Source organism: Arachis hypogaea, chromosome 13, assembly GCF_003086295.3.
Source record: "Arachis hypogaea cultivar Tifrunner chromosome 13, arahy.Tifrunner.gnm2.J5K5, whole genome shotgun sequence".
Taxonomy (NCBI): domain Eukaryota; kingdom Viridiplantae; phylum Streptophyta; class Magnoliopsida; order Fabales; family Fabaceae; genus Arachis; species Arachis hypogaea.
In genome coordinates, this window is record NC_092048.1 from 121,834,183 (window position 1) to 121,852,266 (window position 18,084).

Consider the following 18,084-nt stretch of genomic DNA (forward strand, 5'->3'; position numbering starts at 1 on the left):
TTAAAGTTGGTTCATTTTCTGGACTGTATGATATTGTCTGAGCTTGGTTCATTCTGTTATAAGTAGTTGGTTGATTTATGGATAACGTGTCATTGTGTGAATATTTCATACTGGTTGATCCTATTTGGACTTTATAAACTATATGATTCTCTATTTAACATAGATTGCTTGAAATTTGGTTAAATATGCTTCAATAATTTATGCTGGTTGATCCTATTTGGTTTCTGCTACATGTGTTTGTCATAAGCAGGGATTGATTTCTGCTGTAGAAGAGGTCATGCCACAGGTCCATCATCATTTCTGTGTATGGCACCTGTGGCAAAATTTCAACAAACAGTAGAAGGAGGAGACTCCTCTGGGATGCTGCTAGGTCAACCACATTTCAAGACTTTATTGATAACATGGACAAAATAAAGAGGGTGAGTGAGGAGGCATGTACATACCTGAACAAGTGGCCAAGGCATTCATGGACAAAGTCTCAATTTAGCCATCGGCCAAAGCTAGATAATATCTGCAACAATGTATGTGAGGTCTTCAATGCACGCATCAAAGAGGCTATGAGCAAGACAATCATCACATTGCTTGAAGAGGTAAGAATGTTTGTTATGCGATCGATTGCAAAGAATAAAGTAAAGTTGAACAATCGTGTGGGGAAACTACCTCCTATTATTCAGAGCCGATTGGAAAAGGTTCGTAAAGAATCAAAGAATTGGGTTCCTATATGGACTGGAGATGAAGAATATGAAAAATTTGAGGTCCATGGACACCTAACTAACATGGTTGTTGACTTAGGCAAGAGAATTTGCACCTGCCAGTTCTGGATGTTAACAGGTGATATTATTAGCCTTTACATCAAATGTATTCTCTTCTTCATTGTAAATGGCTTTACTTCATTAATTATATTGGCTGCTGTGGAGTTGAATATCTCCTGGTTTATTTGTCATAGGCATTCCTTGTGTTCATGCTTGTGCTGCTCTTGCACGGGTGTACAAGAGACCCGAGGATTTCTGTCATTCCTTGGTCACCATGGACTCATACAAGAAGACATATGAACATCACATCAATCCTCTCCCAGGCCAATCCCTATGGGAAAAGTCAGTCTACAATCAGCTCCAAGCTCCTAACATTAAACGTAAACCTAGAAAACTGACAACCAAAAGACGAAAGGATTCTGATGAGGGTACACTAAAGAGACAGCTGATGTCGTTCATATGCAACTACTATGGAGTAAAGGGCCACACCAAGAGAGGATGTAAAAAGAAAAGAGCTGATGAGCTTGCTGCCGCGCTTGCAGCTGCAGCAGCTACTGTGGCAGCGGCCAAGTCCAAATCTACTCCAACTGGGAGTACACCTGCAGCCGAAGCAAGCAACACCACCAATGTGGCACCACAAGTAGTTGAAGCTCCTCCTGGTGTAGCTGTCCAGAATCATGCTCAACTGGAGGTTACAGACAACCTTCCACCAGCAGTTGCTACCGAGATTGACTTATCCCAACCAAATTATGGTGGAACACAAGATGAGGTAAATATTTGGTATATAATATTTTTTGACATTTTTTTAGTTGTTCCTTTTTCACACTAGTTTCCTAACTTTTCTCAGGCCCCACTACCACCACCACCAACAAAAAGACCAGATAAGTTACCAACCAAAAGGAGGAACTCACCACCACCAGTAACTGCTTCTGTTGATCCCATGCAAGGAGCAAGTACAGCAACATCTTCTAGATTGGCCAACTTTTTGAAGTTTGTTCCAACTCCAGGGTTCAAACCACTAAGGAAGAAAAACACTAAGTAATTGGATGTTCTGGCTGCTGAAGTCTGATTGATTACATATGGAATTTGGGCACCAGTTGTTTCTTTATTTTTGTTAATTTCATTCAGGAGTAGCACATAACCAGACTGTATGGTTAACTTTTACTTTTGATAGTTATAAACCTTTAAACTTGGAGCTCTTATTGTATTCCTTTTTGGTGCTGTATTATGGTGTTTATCAGGAGCTACTCCATTGATAGTGTTTGACAATATGTTAATTATAATCAAAATATGGTTTTTATCAACTTACTTGTTCTGTTCTATTTATTCAGTTTGGTTAACCTCTTTGTAAACTATATACACAACATAGACCACACCAATAATCCAAAGAGTGCCAATTCATTCATAAACATAACACAGTTGTTACATTTTTACAACCACAACTAGTACAACAACTAACAAGAAAAAAACCAACAATCCTAACATTTGTATCACATAATTCTGGCTCCTTAATTCAGCCTCCAAATTGCCAATTCTCAATGCAAGACTCACGCTCATTTTTTCATTCTTATATGCTGCAGCTTCTTCAAAATTGCCATTGTCATCTTCTACAACGTCTGTCCATCGGAAAAACCCACACCACCGTTTTTCACTACACTATGAGCAGTAAATTTAGGGATTTAGGGGTTGACATTAAAAAACAGAAACAACATCTCTTACACACAAACTCACGTAATTTGGACATCCGAAGAACGGCTTGTTTGGGTGGGTGTCTGTTCCAGACCATCGGAGTACAGGGCGTTTCCCACACCCGCAGTGCTCTGGCACTCGTGAGGCTCTACTGCGACTAGGCGTCCTTGTCGTCGATCGAATAGAACTCCCATCTCCCTCATTTGCACGTCCAACCATCGTTCTACCCAGCACAGAACAGGGAAGAAGTGGTATGCTACTCCGTCAGCAGTTAGGGTTAAAAAGAGGCTCAAGGACCACATTGGGTTTCAAACTTTCCATGGCCACGTCATGTAACCGTTTGACAGTCCAGCATGGCAAAAAATTGCCACATCACTGCCGCCGGGAAGGAGTTTCGATGAAAAAGAGGGAAGGGACTAACTAGGTGCATTTTTTCCAAAGTCGAGGACCTAAATAGTGCAATTGGGAAGTCAGGGACCAAATCGGTGCATTTTGTGAATCTCAGGGACTACTTTGGTATTTAACTCAATTTTTTTCTGAAATAAAAAAAAAATTATTTCCAAAAATAACTCCATAATATTAATAGAGTTTGTCTCACCCTGACAATTATGAAGTTCACCGCATTCTCAGCGGACTTCACTTCGAATTCTCATAAATAATTGGCTGATTCAAATTCTTAAACTTCGTCATGGTAATGGCAACCATTATTATCATTTACAGAGTAAATAAGAACTAGAATGAGACAGCGCGGGACGAAACGGTAAATTAATGATAGTATATAAAAAATATTAAAAATTATTATATTTTGTAGAATTAAATTAAATATTTATAAACTAAAGTTAAATTTGAAAGGTGTTTTATTTAAAATAATTTGTAGTACAAAAGATTTGGATGTTGGAGTTATACAAAGTGATATTTTTATTTGGTGGTTTAATTTTTGCATTTGTTTTAGTTGATGGACTTAATCTTCTTATGTGACACTCGTCCTCTTTTTTTTTTTTATTAGTTGTTGTTAGAGTTGTTGCTTTTTTCTTTCTATCGTAAGTTCTTGGAAAGACATGTTCTTAATGAATTGTTGAGTTGTATGCACTTTCTATTATGTTATTTGTTACATCTTTGCATGTATGTTATTCTTCCGAAGATGTGTCTTGAATGATTTCTTTCTCCTTAATCTCTTGATGGGTATGTGATCTTCGTCTGAAGATATTAGTATTGGCGAAGTTGGTTCCTATAATCAATGAATAATTTAAATTAGAAATAAAAATGATGTCTTGAATAAGTGATTTTTTTGGAGTATTACCTATTTTATTTGTTGTAATGGGTGTTGTATATTGTTGACAACCTTTTTTGAGATTAAAATCATTTACTTTGACTTCAAATATAAGTGTAAGGTTGCACAAATTTTTCAATTGGGGTGGTGCTTCAATGTCATTACTTTTCTGAAGTGTTATTAGATTTGAAACAGTTGTACCCGGTAATTTTTTTCTTCGCCATCAAATAGCACTTTGATTTGTAATAAGTATTGAGTTAGTAACTAATAATTTGATAGATGGGATTATGAAAAGTATATAGAGTTACCTTATTGTTGGATATTGTGGTGTTTGATTACATGTGCCACAAATGTAGTTGTCTCATTTTAATCTAATATAATCATTTCTAAGCAAAGAGATTCCTCTTCATTTATGGTTGTTAATGTTTTTCATAGACGAATCACGCAAACTTTGATAAACCAATTGTCTGTTTATTTGGTAATATTGTCCAAAGAATGATGCTCCATCGAGTAAGTTTGAGATGTTGTATAGTTCGGAAATAAATTTCTTGTGCTAAACTTGATGTTCTTTGAAGGAATAGTGATAAGAGACTTATATAAGTAGGTCAAATAGTATAGAATTTGAATATTTATAACGTAAAATTTATTATGATTAATAATATTATTATAATATTTGTAATATGGATATTTATTACATTTAATGAGTTTTTTATAGAAATTAATTATTGGGGGTTATAAACTTATTGTATTGTTTATAACGGTAAGATATAATAAATATAGAGATATAGATTCAATATTTTGTAGGTTACAAATTTGATTAGACACTATTAATTTTTAATTATCAGTATTTTTTTTTGTATTTTTTTTTTTTTGCTGATTTGGAAATAATAGGTGATTTGGCAAAAATTGAATAGTTGATTCTAAAATTTTCTCAAGTAAGCGACGTTGTTGACATGGCATTAGTAGAAAGAGAACGTTTTAAAAGTAATGTGGAAAAACTTATCTATCTACTTTTATATATTAAGAATAGATACACAAGAGTATACAGGAATGAGTCGTTATTTTTTAGGAAAATAATTATTTTTTAATTTATAATAAAAAAAATTCTTGTTAAATATGGAATATGTATCTGTGTATTTCTAGAGACGATGATAATGGTTGTCATTGCCGCCAACAATGTTGAAAAAACCATGCTAGCTAGTTGTCTGTGTATTTTTGTGTACACGTACTCTTTAGAGACAATCATAATAGTTTAAAAATTTGAGTTTCATTCTCAATTAGGTTTTAGAGAGAATTTGGGTTATAAAATTATAGAAATTCGTCAGGGTACGGCTAGGAGTGGCAATATGTACCCTACCCGCAGGTACCCAACCCGACCCCACCCGGTTGGGTAGGGTTGCCAACCCGATCCACAGCGGATAGGATAGGGTGCGGGTAGGGTTCTCGTACGGGTTGGGTAGGGTGCGGGTTGAGTCTCAAGCCTACCCGACCAACCCGCACTCTATATATGTATATATTATATACTTATATAAAAATACGTTTTAAGTAGATGTTGAATTAAAGACCTCTCACTAAATGCAAAAGATTCTTGGCCACCAAAAGAAAATCATTAATTGATAATTTAGTATTTTTTTACATAAAAATCAGTTCTATTTTAAATTATCATCAAGTTATATATATCTTTTTTGTAACCCACGAGTAGGATCGAATACCCGCGGGTTAAGAGCGGATAGGGTTAGGGTTGGAATATTCTCCACCCGCAGATAGGGTAGAGTTGAATTTATATAAAATTCTCAATTCGCAGGTAGGGTTAGGGTCAGATCCAAACCCTACCCATTGCTACTCCTAAGTACGGCGAACTCATTCTAAACAAAAATAAAATTCCAAAAATTAAGTTAAAATAATTTATTTTTTAAAAAAATCCATTAGTAGAGATTATCCGAAAGAGAAACAAAGACAGCCAAGTACTCACATTTAAATGGCATGGAAGTGAGAAAAGAGGTTCCAACTCCTAGAGAATCCCAAACTTCTTGATTTTATTAATAGAAACATCTAAATTTTGAAATAGTTTAGTGTTAAAATGAGATAGATGTATTTTTATATTATTTTTAATTTCATATTATATTTTTTATAAATAAATTATAAATTTTTATCTTTTAAATTTATAAATATTAGGGGATTAATTTTTGAGTAAATATCTATTTCAGTCTCTAATCATTTGGACGAGGGATTAAGCGCTTTTTAACAATTGAAAATTATTTAAGCGGTCTACCTCCAATGACTACCTCCGCCTCTGAGAGGTTTGCAAATCCTCCGTCAAAGTCCTCTCCCTCTTCAACAACAGTAAAACTAGCAAAAATATGCAATTAAGGTGTTTATAAAAATGTCTCAACTAAATTTAGTGGATCACACGCCATTCACGCTGAAAAAACAAAAACCAAAACAATTGTCATACATTAAATAGAGAAATCGGCGACAACTCTTTCAATTCCTCTAGCACCTTTTGGGGTGACTCCGACTAGGAGAAGCACGTGAGCAGGTCGGCGCGTCACGCCTCCCCCTTTTGGTCTCGTCGTCCTCGTCACCGGTGACGTGGGATTTGTTGGAACGCACGTTTATACACGTCGTCGATTTGTGAACCTTCTAGAAGCATGCAAGACAGTAAACAACCCGTTGTCGTTTGGGCCTTGTCGATTTTTGTGTACGGGATCAACTCCAAGGTCCCTTTCTTCGAGAAGGACCATACGGACTAACCCACGAGCCTTTGCTCGGCAAGACAAGCGAGTTCTACGCCCCTCTCATCGCCTTCAATTAGAACGACATCGATCCTAAACACATTGGAACTTCAAGTATCGACACCACTTGCAATCTGAGACACCGAAAAGGGATAAGGAGCACTCCATGATCATCTACGAGAGCCCCCGGCCCGATATGCCATTGCTGCATTTGGTGTCGAACAAGCAGGATTTGTGGTACATGGCCATGATCTGTGTATTTTCCTGGGATTTTGGGTTCTCTGCAGGAGTCGATTTGTCCCAATTTTAGAGGAACAAAATTCTTCCACTAACACGTCAACACTCCACCATTTTTCAACCAATTACAAGGGGTGCAAAGACCATTTTCTTAGGTGGATGATGACTGCTTGAGTAATTTTCAATTGTTGGGAGGCGCTTAGTCCCTTATCCAAATGGTTAGAGACCGGAATGAAAATTTACTCTTAATTTTTTTTAATTTTTGTCTTATATTTAAATTAACATTAGTCAGTACTTTATATCTTTTCACTAAAAGTGTCTTGTAGGTTGAATTATATTATAGGGTTAAGTATGATTTTGGTCCTTAAGATTTAGGCCGAAAATTTTATTCGTTTTCAACCCTTTTTTTTTGTATTCGAATTCGACCCTAAAGTTCAACTTAGTTTTAAAATCATTCTTCAGATTAAAATACCCTTCTCTAACAACCCTTCTCCAACAATCTTCACCAAAATACCCAGTTTCTCTTCTTTTTCTTTATCATCCAAAATTTATGCTTTTGCTTTTATAGACACTATAATAAATTTAAATAAAATTTTCATTAAGAAAATAAAGCATCACATGCACCAAAAGTTTTCACAGCATCAGCAACAATAATGAAAGTTTTAAAATAAAAGTAAGGAATAAACAAGAAACACCAACTACAGCAGCAACAAGACACAACAACAAGCCAACAAGAAAAAAATGTAATAAACAAGAAACAGAAATAGAAACCAATACCAAGATGAGAGACCAACGATAGAAACAATTCTTCATTTCAAATATAAAAAAATTAAAAAAATAAAAAAATAGAATTACAATCCTAATTTAGAAGTGAAATGAAGCAGAAGTGAAACGAGCAGAAGCACAAGCAGAAAGAAAAAAAATCGTAAAACGACGAGGATGTGAGCGACAAGTGGCGAATGGTGAGGAGCAGATGCGAGTAGCATGAAACAATGGCGAGCACGCGAGTTGTAGTGGTGAGCGGCAAGGAGCAATGGTGAGTGAGTGAGGAGCAGCGAGGCAAAGCTCGCTGCAAACAACAAACTAGATAAGTGGCCTACATGACTTTGACTCTACTGTCCGATCTGTTTGTGTCGACGCCGTCTCCACCATGCCCGCTCGTAGATGTGCTGGCACAGAGCAAAAACGGCGATGGTCGCACGTGACATCTCCCTCTTCCCTTGTATCTCTCATCATGCTTCTCTCTCTCTATATATATATCTCTCTCTCTTTTCTTTTTTTTTTTTCTAAATTTTATAATTTCTTGTTAGGGGTATGTTGATCGAAAAAATATTTTTTCGATTAAGGTAAGTTGGTTTGAAGTAGTGAAGAGGTCGAAGGCATGAGTAGTTCTCAAAAAGATGCACGTGCAAGCATTAGCTGGAGATATTCGATGCGGATTCGATTTCGAAATATTTTATCGAATCGAACAGGTCAAGTTGGTCAGGTATTCGAAAGAAGTAATCGAATAAGTTATTTCGAAAAGAAGATCGAGCGGTTATGTGAAGTTGAAGACATTCACCATGTGGAGAATTTATGAGTAAGCGTTTAATTAGCCAAAGGGTGGGAACGGTTACTGAGGAGTGCGCATTCAAGGTTGTGTTTTTGTAATTAATTGTCAGTTACGAAAGTGGATTATAAATACTAGAAAGTTTTAGGGAATAAGGGTTGGAACTTTAACTCAGAAAACACTCAAGCACACTCACATCCCCAGAGAATTCCTGAGTCTGCGATCGAGTTACTTTTCTGTAGGGTTCCTTCCATGTTTTACTCTTTCAATTTATTTTCTTGTAAACTTTATTTTTCAAGCAAGTTTATCTTCCAAGTACCATTTAATTTCAATGTCCAAGTTACATTTCTGCACTTTTAATTTTCATGTCAAAGTCCTTTGACTCACTCGGAGGCACTTTACTGCTTTCTTTTGTTTTCAACGCAAATCTTTCAATTTCAGTCAATTTACCTTTCTAAATTATTTGTTTTAAACTTCTTTATCCTTTTACAAACCTTTATTTATTTGTCATATTGATACACATCTAATTGAGGACGATTTGATACACTTTTACAAAACGGGTACCTGCACAGAGGAATAGGTTTCACTCCCAGACCACTAGATATCGAACCACCATTGATTTGCTAAAAAATCGATAAAATAGGGTAATTTCGTCTAAAATTTTAAAAATTAGGTAAAAAGGATGATTTTAAAACCAAGTTGAATCTTAGGGACGATTTCAAATACAAAAAAATTGGAGACGAACAAAATTTTTGACCTAAACTATAGAGACCAAAATCGTACTTATATTGTTTTATACTTTTAATTTTTTTATGAAAATTTTCTAAAATTCTTTTCTATTAATATAAGAGATATTTCTAAAAAAAATGAATACATATGGGATAAATGGAATGAAAAATATGCTTCTAAAATATGGACCAAACTAGCCGCTAGATCAGTCTAATTGAGAGTAAAAACTACTTGTCAGTGCATTGATAAAAAATTAAAAGAATTGATAAAAAAAAAAAAGCAAACTAATCGTACAGGTTTTAGTATTTATTGGTTTAAAATAATAAAATAATAAAATTATAAAATTATCATTTTTGTCAAATTTTGACTGACGCTAAATTTTAAATTTTAATAGTATAAAAATGTAAAAAATTTACGTAATATTGTTTTTATATGAAGTTAATAGTTCATAATTATTAAATAATTTTTTGACTAAATTATCATTAAATATCAACGTCACAAAAACTGTATGTAAATTTTTGAGGTATAAAAATAAAGTATTGATCTAAAATATTAACTAATTGATTAAAAAAACCTCTACTATTACTCAATATTATATTTTTTTTTTGTGACTTAAAAGAAAAATAAACAAAAACTAAGAAAGAAAAAAAAAACAAGAAACTGCTTAAGAAAGGCAGTCCCGCTGAATACTACTCTCAAACTCCTTCCAAGGCAATGGAAGCTCCACTTGGGGAGAAATAGTCCTCATTGCAGTCTTTGCCATGATGTCTGCTACTGTATTTGCATCTCTCAAGATCAACCGAAGATCAGCACGCCATTTCCAAGACATGATATCTCGGATTTTTAACACCAAAGGATCAGTAAACCCAGAGCAATCTTGTAAATTATTGACAATAGTAAAAGCCTCCACACAGTCTGTCTCACATATAATGTCTCTTTGTCCCGAGTCCCATGCTAAAAGAAAGCCTCTCCAAATAGCAAACAATTCTCCTTGCAAAATGCTACGACTCTCAATTGTTCCCAGACAGCCTCGTTGCCACCTTCCCTTCCAATCTCTGCTAACACAAGCAAAACCAACTCGAGCACCACTGCCAGGATAGCTAGCATCACAATTAATCTTAAAGGTACCCACTGAGGGGGGAATCCAAGAGCCACTAATAGTTGAGGGGATAGATAGTCGTTGCAACTCAAAAATATTTCGGAGCTCCTTTTCTAAGGACAAAGCCATACCAATCACCTTATCTGTGGTCCAATGCTCGTGAGGATGAAAGATCTCGTTGTTTCTCGAACACCAAATCCACCAGAGACCAGAAAAGAATCTAAAGGGGCGCTGTTTGCTATTATGTAAGAACCAACTCATCAAATCCACTGGTTGATCGGAGATCCCTAAAGCTTGCCAAACAAGTTGGGCTTTTGAACAATCCCGAATACAATGTAAAACCGACTCCTGACTTGAGAAACATCGTGGACAACTATCCGTGTGCGAAATGCCCCTTCTAAAACGAAATGCAGCAGTAGGAAGAGCCTCCCGAAGACATAGCCAGACCAAAAATTTGTGCTTTTCCGGAACATGTTGACGCCAAAGTCAAAGCCAATTACCCATATCCTCCCAACTAAACATCTTCTTACTGAGCCATAAATAACCACTATGAGCATCATAAACCTTTGAGGCCGCACCAGTCCAACACCAACCGACCTCTGAACCAGCTTGAACATCTGGGTTGTAAGAATTAATGTTGCTCTGCAGAGACTGATTCAGAGGAGAATAGATATTCTCAAGGTTCCACTGTCCAGATGACTAAAGGTCCAAGATCCTGAGATCCGAATCAGAAATGTGAACATAATCCATCTCCTGACACAGTCGCCCCTCTCTTCTCCATTTAGAAAACCAAAAGTTCTGTTCCAAATCCCCAATGCACCAACTAAAACCTTCCTTTAGGATATCCCAAGCTCGACATATACTCTTCCAAACATAAGATCCACTTCCTCGAGACCGACTAAAACAATCATCCTTAGAAGAATGGTATTTCTCCGTCAACAGTTGAACCCATAGCTTGTTGGGATGGTGAAAAAGTTGCCAAACTAGTTTTCCAAGAAGAGCAATATTGGCACAAAAGGGATCTCTAATTCCCAGACCTCCAAACTTTTTAGGAGTGACCAACACTTTCCAGTTAACTAGATTCAGGCCTCTACCATCAGCTTGACCCTTCCATAGAAAGTTTTGCATCATGGATTCTATCTTATTAGTTACCCCTTTAGGGAAGAGAGATACTTGCATGCGATAAGTAGGAATCGCAGTCACTATCGAGTTGAGCAAACAGAGTCTGCCTGCCTTATTAAGCAATCTTCCTTTCCAGCTGGCTAGCCTTCCCCGAATCTTGTCCAAAACATCGTTGAAAGTTGCGCGTGTCACCCGAGAGTGATTAAGGTTCACCCCTAAATACTTGCCCAAGTTCTGAACGAATCTGATGGAGGAGACTCCAGTGAAAATCTCTTTTCTTGTCGCTGAAACATTCTTGGAGCATAGCGCTTTAGATTTTTCCACATTAACCTTCATCCCAGAGGCTCTGCAGAAATTTTCCAAAGCTACCATTACAGTTTGAACTTGCTGTTTTTCAGCTTTACAGAAAAGAAGCAAATCATCGGCAAACATCAAATGAGAAATTCTTGGACCCCCTCTAGAAACCGCAACTGGCTTCCACACGCCCTTATCAACTTGCTGATTAATAGAACAGGACAATCTCTCCATACACAACACAAACAGATACGGTGATATAGGATCTCCTTGCCTAAGACCCCTGCTCGGAGTAAAGCTATTTAATCTATCCCCATTCCAGAGGATAGACAGTGAGGAAGCAGTGACACAACGCATAATCAGATTGACTGTCGGAGGAGGAAAGCCAAAACTCACCAGGGTTTGTTTCAGAAATCCCCAATCCACTCTATCGTACGCTTTCTCCAAATCAATCTTAAAGGCCAGGGTGCCTTTCTTTGACTTTGTCTTCTTCATGAAATGGAGAACCTCTTGTGCTACAATGATGTTGTCAGGGGTTCCTCTCCCCGGGATAAACCCTCCTTGAAGGGGCCCAATAATCTCTTTGAGATGGGGACGAAGTCTATTGACCAGGACCTTCGTTATAACTTTGTAAACCACATTACAGAGACTAATTGGTCGGAAATCCTTCATGGAAACCGGGTTTTCTACCTTCGGAATAAGAACCATACTCAATATTATATTTGGTTTAACTTCAATTGAACTTTTGCATTTTTAGCTTCTAAACGTAGTGGTTCGATGAGTTGGACAACTGGGTTTTTAGAACCTGAATAAGAAGGAATGGAATTGAAAGGTACTTAATAGGATGGACTGGACAAGGGTTATTGCTCATAGGAATGGGAGGTGCATTTCTTGCACATTGTTTCATACGTTGCATGTTTGCTAAATCAAAATCTTTCTTCAACGTTAGAAACTTTTCCTTGTGTGCGTGTGTGCTCGTGCTCGCTTTGCCACCATTTCCTTTTACATCAATAATCTAGTACTGAGTTATAGAATCTATTAACCAAAGTTGCTTTTATTTTTAAAAATAAAAGAAAAACAGACATGAATAAACGAAATCATTCCTTGAATATGTTGAATTAAATAATAAAATATATTTTAAAAAATGGTAGGAAGAATTTTCTACAGGAGTAGATGCTTAACACTCCAACAATGGTAACATGAAAACTAACTAGGTGGCATTGGTGAGATTATTTTTCTTCTTATTTATTTTTACATATATGATCTCATCGTCCTTGGTTCCCGAGTTAAATCCAAATGAGTCATGGTGGCTAAACTAAACAATCTTAGTTTTTCTTGTTGTGTTGGAAAGAATGAATTAAAATGTGATGAACGTGTCCTGGTGCCAAGGAGAGAGCTGGGGGGCAAAAGGGTCATCTCCAGCCGATGAGAAATCAACGAAACTGCCTAACTGGAAATCAAAGACCTGGTCAAGCAGGTCATTCCACTTTGGCTCGCTCTGCACCTCCCTACTCTCCCACGTCACATCCGCCGATACCACCGAATCCGACGACGTATCCATATGCAATCGCTCCTTCACCTCCGGCTTCCTCTCATTCTCCTCCTCCGACGATGCTGATTTGTGATCCGCCGCTCCAAGATGGTTGTATTTCTCAATCTTTCCTTTCTTGTTGTAAATTCGGCATAGCACCCAATCATCAAGCTGCAATAATTCCCAATCATTATATTTTTTACCAAATCTAAAATGTTGTGAGATTGAAATTAAGGTGCATAGAGCACGACATACCCTTAAGTTATTTTTCTTGTTGCCTGCGGATCTGTCAACATTAGCGAGTCTATATTCATGCATGATCCAATTGGTTTTCACTCCCTTGGGGGCTTTCCCCGCGTAAAACACCAGTGCCTTCTTGATGGCCAGGGCCTTGGGCTTTCCAATGGGCTTATCAGCACCTGTGGCCTTCCAGTACCCTGAACCCGCAGCCCGGTTTGGGCGTGATCCGTTCGGATATTTGCGGTCCCTAGGAGAGAAGAAATACCACTCTTTCTCGCCGTATAGAGCCATCTCTGTACATTCATTTAGATAGAAAAAGAATAATCAGTACTTAGTTTTTGTTTTTGCCTTTGTTTCCCCTTGAGAAATAAAGTAGTGTACCTGGAAGGTGCCATGGATCAAACTTGTACAAATCGATCTCCTTGATGATAGGAACAGCAATTGACTGTGAAGCACATTTCTTGCACAAGTAGTGATTCACAAGCTCCTCATCAGTGGGGTGGAACCTGAATCCAGGTGGTAATTCCAATTCACTCTTCATTCCGGCCTCTTCCTTTCTTTTTTCTTCTTGTTTGCGACTTAGAACTTAGAAGTTGGAACGTGAGAGAGAGGCTTGGAGAAGCTGAGGTCTATATAGGGAGGGTTAATTAAATTGACACGTGTGCATTTGGCACTTGGAACTTGCAACTTGGAAGCAGGGATAGTGATTCTGTCACTGCTTAGATCAGCAAAAGAAAAGGGTTAAGTCAAGTTGACTGTAAATCATGTGGATTCTGGGTGCTCTCCAACCTGCACCCTTCTCCTAACCAGTCATGTCACGCCGCCTGTACTATAACATTTGACTCTTCAAAATACACAAAATTGAAATGGAGATTGAAGATTGAACTCATTACTTGTATTGTAGTGTAGTGTAGCGGCAGCGCTCACTTATTACAGGTGGTTAGCCATGTCACCTTGTTGAATTTCCTTCTATATTGCCCAAAATGATTCAATCCTTTTCCCTCCATGTCTCCACCTAATTTCTTTTTGTTTTTGTCCCTCCCTCAAAGAAATAATATTTCTCCTCTTATGATTATTTATTTATATTGCCGAAGTCCCTCTTCTTCAACCTTCACTATTATTAATGGTTTGACCATTGTCCATTACTTATGTATGTGGTGGTGTCTTCAACTAGCCAATACCGCTATACTTTTAATTAGGTAATATGATATACAATAAAATATTAAACTAAGGAATTGATATTAAGGGCATTTTTAAGTTTTTAAGAATTAATATTAATTTTTACAACAATGTTAGGAAACCAAGAGGGTACCAGCAAAAAATTAGTCAAATGTCTTTGAGTAAATCCAAAACCTCTACGTAGATAGTGTTTATGCTATACATTAGAATGTTTTTTTTACTAAGTATCAAAATATTTCTTTTTCATATTAAATAAATGTTCTTTTATATATTTTATAAATTTTTTATATACTAAGAATTTGGATTATTAGAAGCACCGCTCCTAATTCTCCAACGTATTCCATATACTTTTCCTAATTTTTAACTCTTCCTATAAATTTCCTCTGTATTAAAAGCTTTTAATAGCATAGGAATTACTTGGTCAAAGACATTGGACATATTAAAGCTCACACTAATAAAAGGTTAAGCGTGCATGCCATATCTTTGGTATATTCTTAGCCGCGAACTTTATGACGCGAGAACATTCTTAACCTCTATACTAGTGCGTGGGATTAGAAATAGAAAATTGATCCACAAACAGTAGTAACATCAACATGCATGATGCATGGATCTGCAAAACCTAAGTTCATGTGGTGTGACGTGATGTGTGACTTAGCAGTATGGACAAGGACATTGTTCTTGGGAGGAAGCTGCCTGGATGTTACCTTAAGGATTGTTTCTCTAAGGCCTAAGCTAGGCCTTTGGGCAAACATTTTGGGTGGGTCCAACAACGGTTGAGGTAAGACATGACATTTCTTCCCCTTGGTTTGAATTCAATTAACAAATCCTTTATTTTATCCATCTATGGTCAAGGATGCTGTCATTATTTTCCTTTTTCAATTGGCCCACCTTGTATCAAATTATCTCTGAAACTCCTTTGACTTGCACGAATTGAAAGTTTTTTTACTAGAATAATTTATTATTTTGAAATAATTTTGTCAAGCAATATTACCTTAAAATATATAATTAGTCTCCGTAAGTACGTGCGTTAGTGATCAAGATTCAAGAGTGAAGTATGAACACTCATTACATATAGGAATTTTAGGTAACAAACTATTTATATTGACTTAAAAATAGATAACAAACGCTCATGCTAGAAATCTGTCTGCTTATTATGAATGAGCTTGAAAGGATTCCATATCCATCTCCCTCGGTCTTTGAATTTTGTGTTTCTTGATACTAGTAGTATAATATGGCAACTACCTCTATGCTTGGCCACCAAGTTAACTACTACTAGCTAGTACCATTGAGTTCTGTTCCATATATATTATTATAATTACTAGCCGCCGTATTAGTAAATGGCCTAATACATAAATTATTGTTTTATTTTAGAAAGAAATATAGTTTAATGAACGTGGTTAAGAAATGTCATGTCAAGTGTGAATCTTTTTGAACTAGAAGAGAGAGCCAATAGGTCGGAGAGAAATGAACATTTTGTTGCTTAGTTAAAATGGCACCTTCGGCGAAAGTTCTCCACCAATCGCACTAGCTGCCATCATTGACTTCGGTTCCCTGTGTCAAGTTGGGGACCCACTATGACAAGTTTCGCCCCTTGTTTATGGGTCTCATCTTTTCTTTTCTTTGATCTTCTAAATGGGTCAGGGTCCTAACAGCCACTAGACTTTTGAGTTGGTCCATATGTTTACATATTTCATCAAATGCTTGTTTATTGATATTTCTAACCCAATAGATGTTTTATTTAAGGTTTAGGGCTCACTTCTGTCCAAAAAGCACTGATAAGGATTCATATAGGCCCAACCAAAACTAAAAGATTCACTTGGAACCCAAGAAAAGGGGAGATTTTATTTATGAAGTGAAAAATAGGATTATTGACTATATGCTGACTGAAAAATCTAGACACCATTTTATTCTTTAAATTTGCAACGCATCTCTGCAATCTCATTTGTTATGGGAATTTTTGTGTGTTCGAAGACCAATAGAGACTGTTCCGAAGGTTACTTGAAATTGAGTTGTTTTTGGACTTAAATGCGAAGTCCATACAAATTTGGGGCAGTGACCGACATCTATTGGTGTCACGATGCCGCCGTCCAAGTTTCTTGTGAGGAAGTAGAGGTGGTACTTGCAAGTGACTTCAATGCTTAAGTTAGCAAGAGTTTTAGATAGATGTTTAGTAGATTGGATACGAAGTATACCTGAGGGTGTCAGAGTATTTATAATTGTAGATGTAGAGTCAATAACCACCTTTTGAATAGTCCCACTTTTGGTGGTGGGTTGGTTACTCCCTTTTAGTGTTGAGATTGTTGAGATCTCCTTTCTAGATAAATATGAGAGATTGTAGGAGTTAGTTACTGATTTGGACAAGTAGGGCTGGGATAACATCGTCGCATCCGACTTTTATGAAGTCGGGTAGGTGTCGATCTAGCCAATATCTATTGATTGGGCCTTACTTATTTTGGGCCTAACTAAGTTGTGGGTCAGGGTATGAACAGTGCCCTTACTTGAGTCCGAGTTTCGTCGGTTCATGTTCAAGCATTCTTAAGTTGATCATGATCTCCGTCGGCCTTCATCCTATCACGTCGGGTATACCGCCTTTCTTGGAGCTAGGTCGAATACTCAACGTATTTTTGAATCTAAACGTTGCGTCTTTTCATAACCGCTCCCGTATCTTTTCGGTTACCTTGGTAACTGTGCATATCATTAAATTAGGGATAGATGTACCGTTTTTCCCCTAGTGGGTATATATAAACATAATTACTTCCCCTTTTTTCGTTTTTGCTTTGTCTTTTGAACTTTTACTTGGTCTTCCTCAATACTTTTCTTCTCCCTCGCGATTACTCTATTTCTTTAGAAGTTTCCCTTTCTTAGTGAATTTTTCTTCAAGATTTTGATCGGGTTTCAAGGGACATTTGGGATCGTTTGTTTAGTTTGCTATCACATGCGTTCCTTACTGTCTCCCGTTCTTTGTTAAGGTGTGACTTTTGATTATTGTTTTGAATCCAATCAAGTGGTTGAGATGTGATTCGATTCTATTAATATTTTTGTTAGTAGTTTATGATTTTGTAGGTGAATAATATTTTTATTTGTGAAAATTGTTGTTCATCGTTGATGGTTTGAATTAAATGTAATATAAAAGTTCTGCATTAGAGGAAACAATTTTCTGTATTTGCAGCAAATTTGAGTGTAACACGAAGATATTTGGGTATAACACGAAGATATTTGAGTGTATTGTTTAAGAATTCTTGGTGTATGTGTGCTGATAAGTTCTGCATAATTCAAAACTCTTCTTCTCCCTCTTCCTTATCTTCTGTTGCTTTTTTTTTTCTTTTTCATCATCATCATCTTCTTCTTCTTCTTTTCTTATTCATCTTTTTTTTTTTTTCTTGTTTTATCTTCTCAAGTTTTTTCTTGTTTTACTCTCTTAACAAGAATAAAAACAAAAAAAATCAAACAAAGAAGAAGAAAAAACACATAATGGTACAAAATTACTTGGAAGAGGATGAACTTACATTTATTCAACTAAAAGAAAGAAAGAAATAAAAAAAAGAAGAAAAAATGCAGCATTGGAGGAAATATTTTTCTGTATTTGCAGCAAATTTAGGTATAACACGAAGATATTTAGGTGTAACACGAAGATATTTGAGTGTATTGTTTAAGAATT

The 18,084-nt window shown here is 36.5% G+C and overlaps 1 protein-coding gene across 1 annotated transcript; it reads right to left on the reverse strand.

Moving 5' to 3' along the window:
• Positions 1–12,587: 12,587 nt before the first annotated feature.
• LOC112733040 (protein ATAF2) lies at positions 12,588–14,303 on the reverse strand. Its single transcript, XM_025781894.3, has 4 exons — positions 14,141–14,303; positions 13,629–13,962; positions 13,263–13,540; positions 12,588–13,178 (listed from the first exon to the last, which is right to left on the reverse strand). The coding sequence occupies exons 2-4, from the start codon at positions 13,786–13,788 to the stop codon at positions 12,834–12,836; spliced, it is 783 nt and encodes a 260-aa protein (XP_025637679.1). The 5' UTR covers positions 13,789–13,962; positions 14,141–14,303; the 3' UTR covers positions 12,588–12,833.
• Between the last annotated feature and the right edge of the window lie 3,781 nt (positions 14,304–18,084).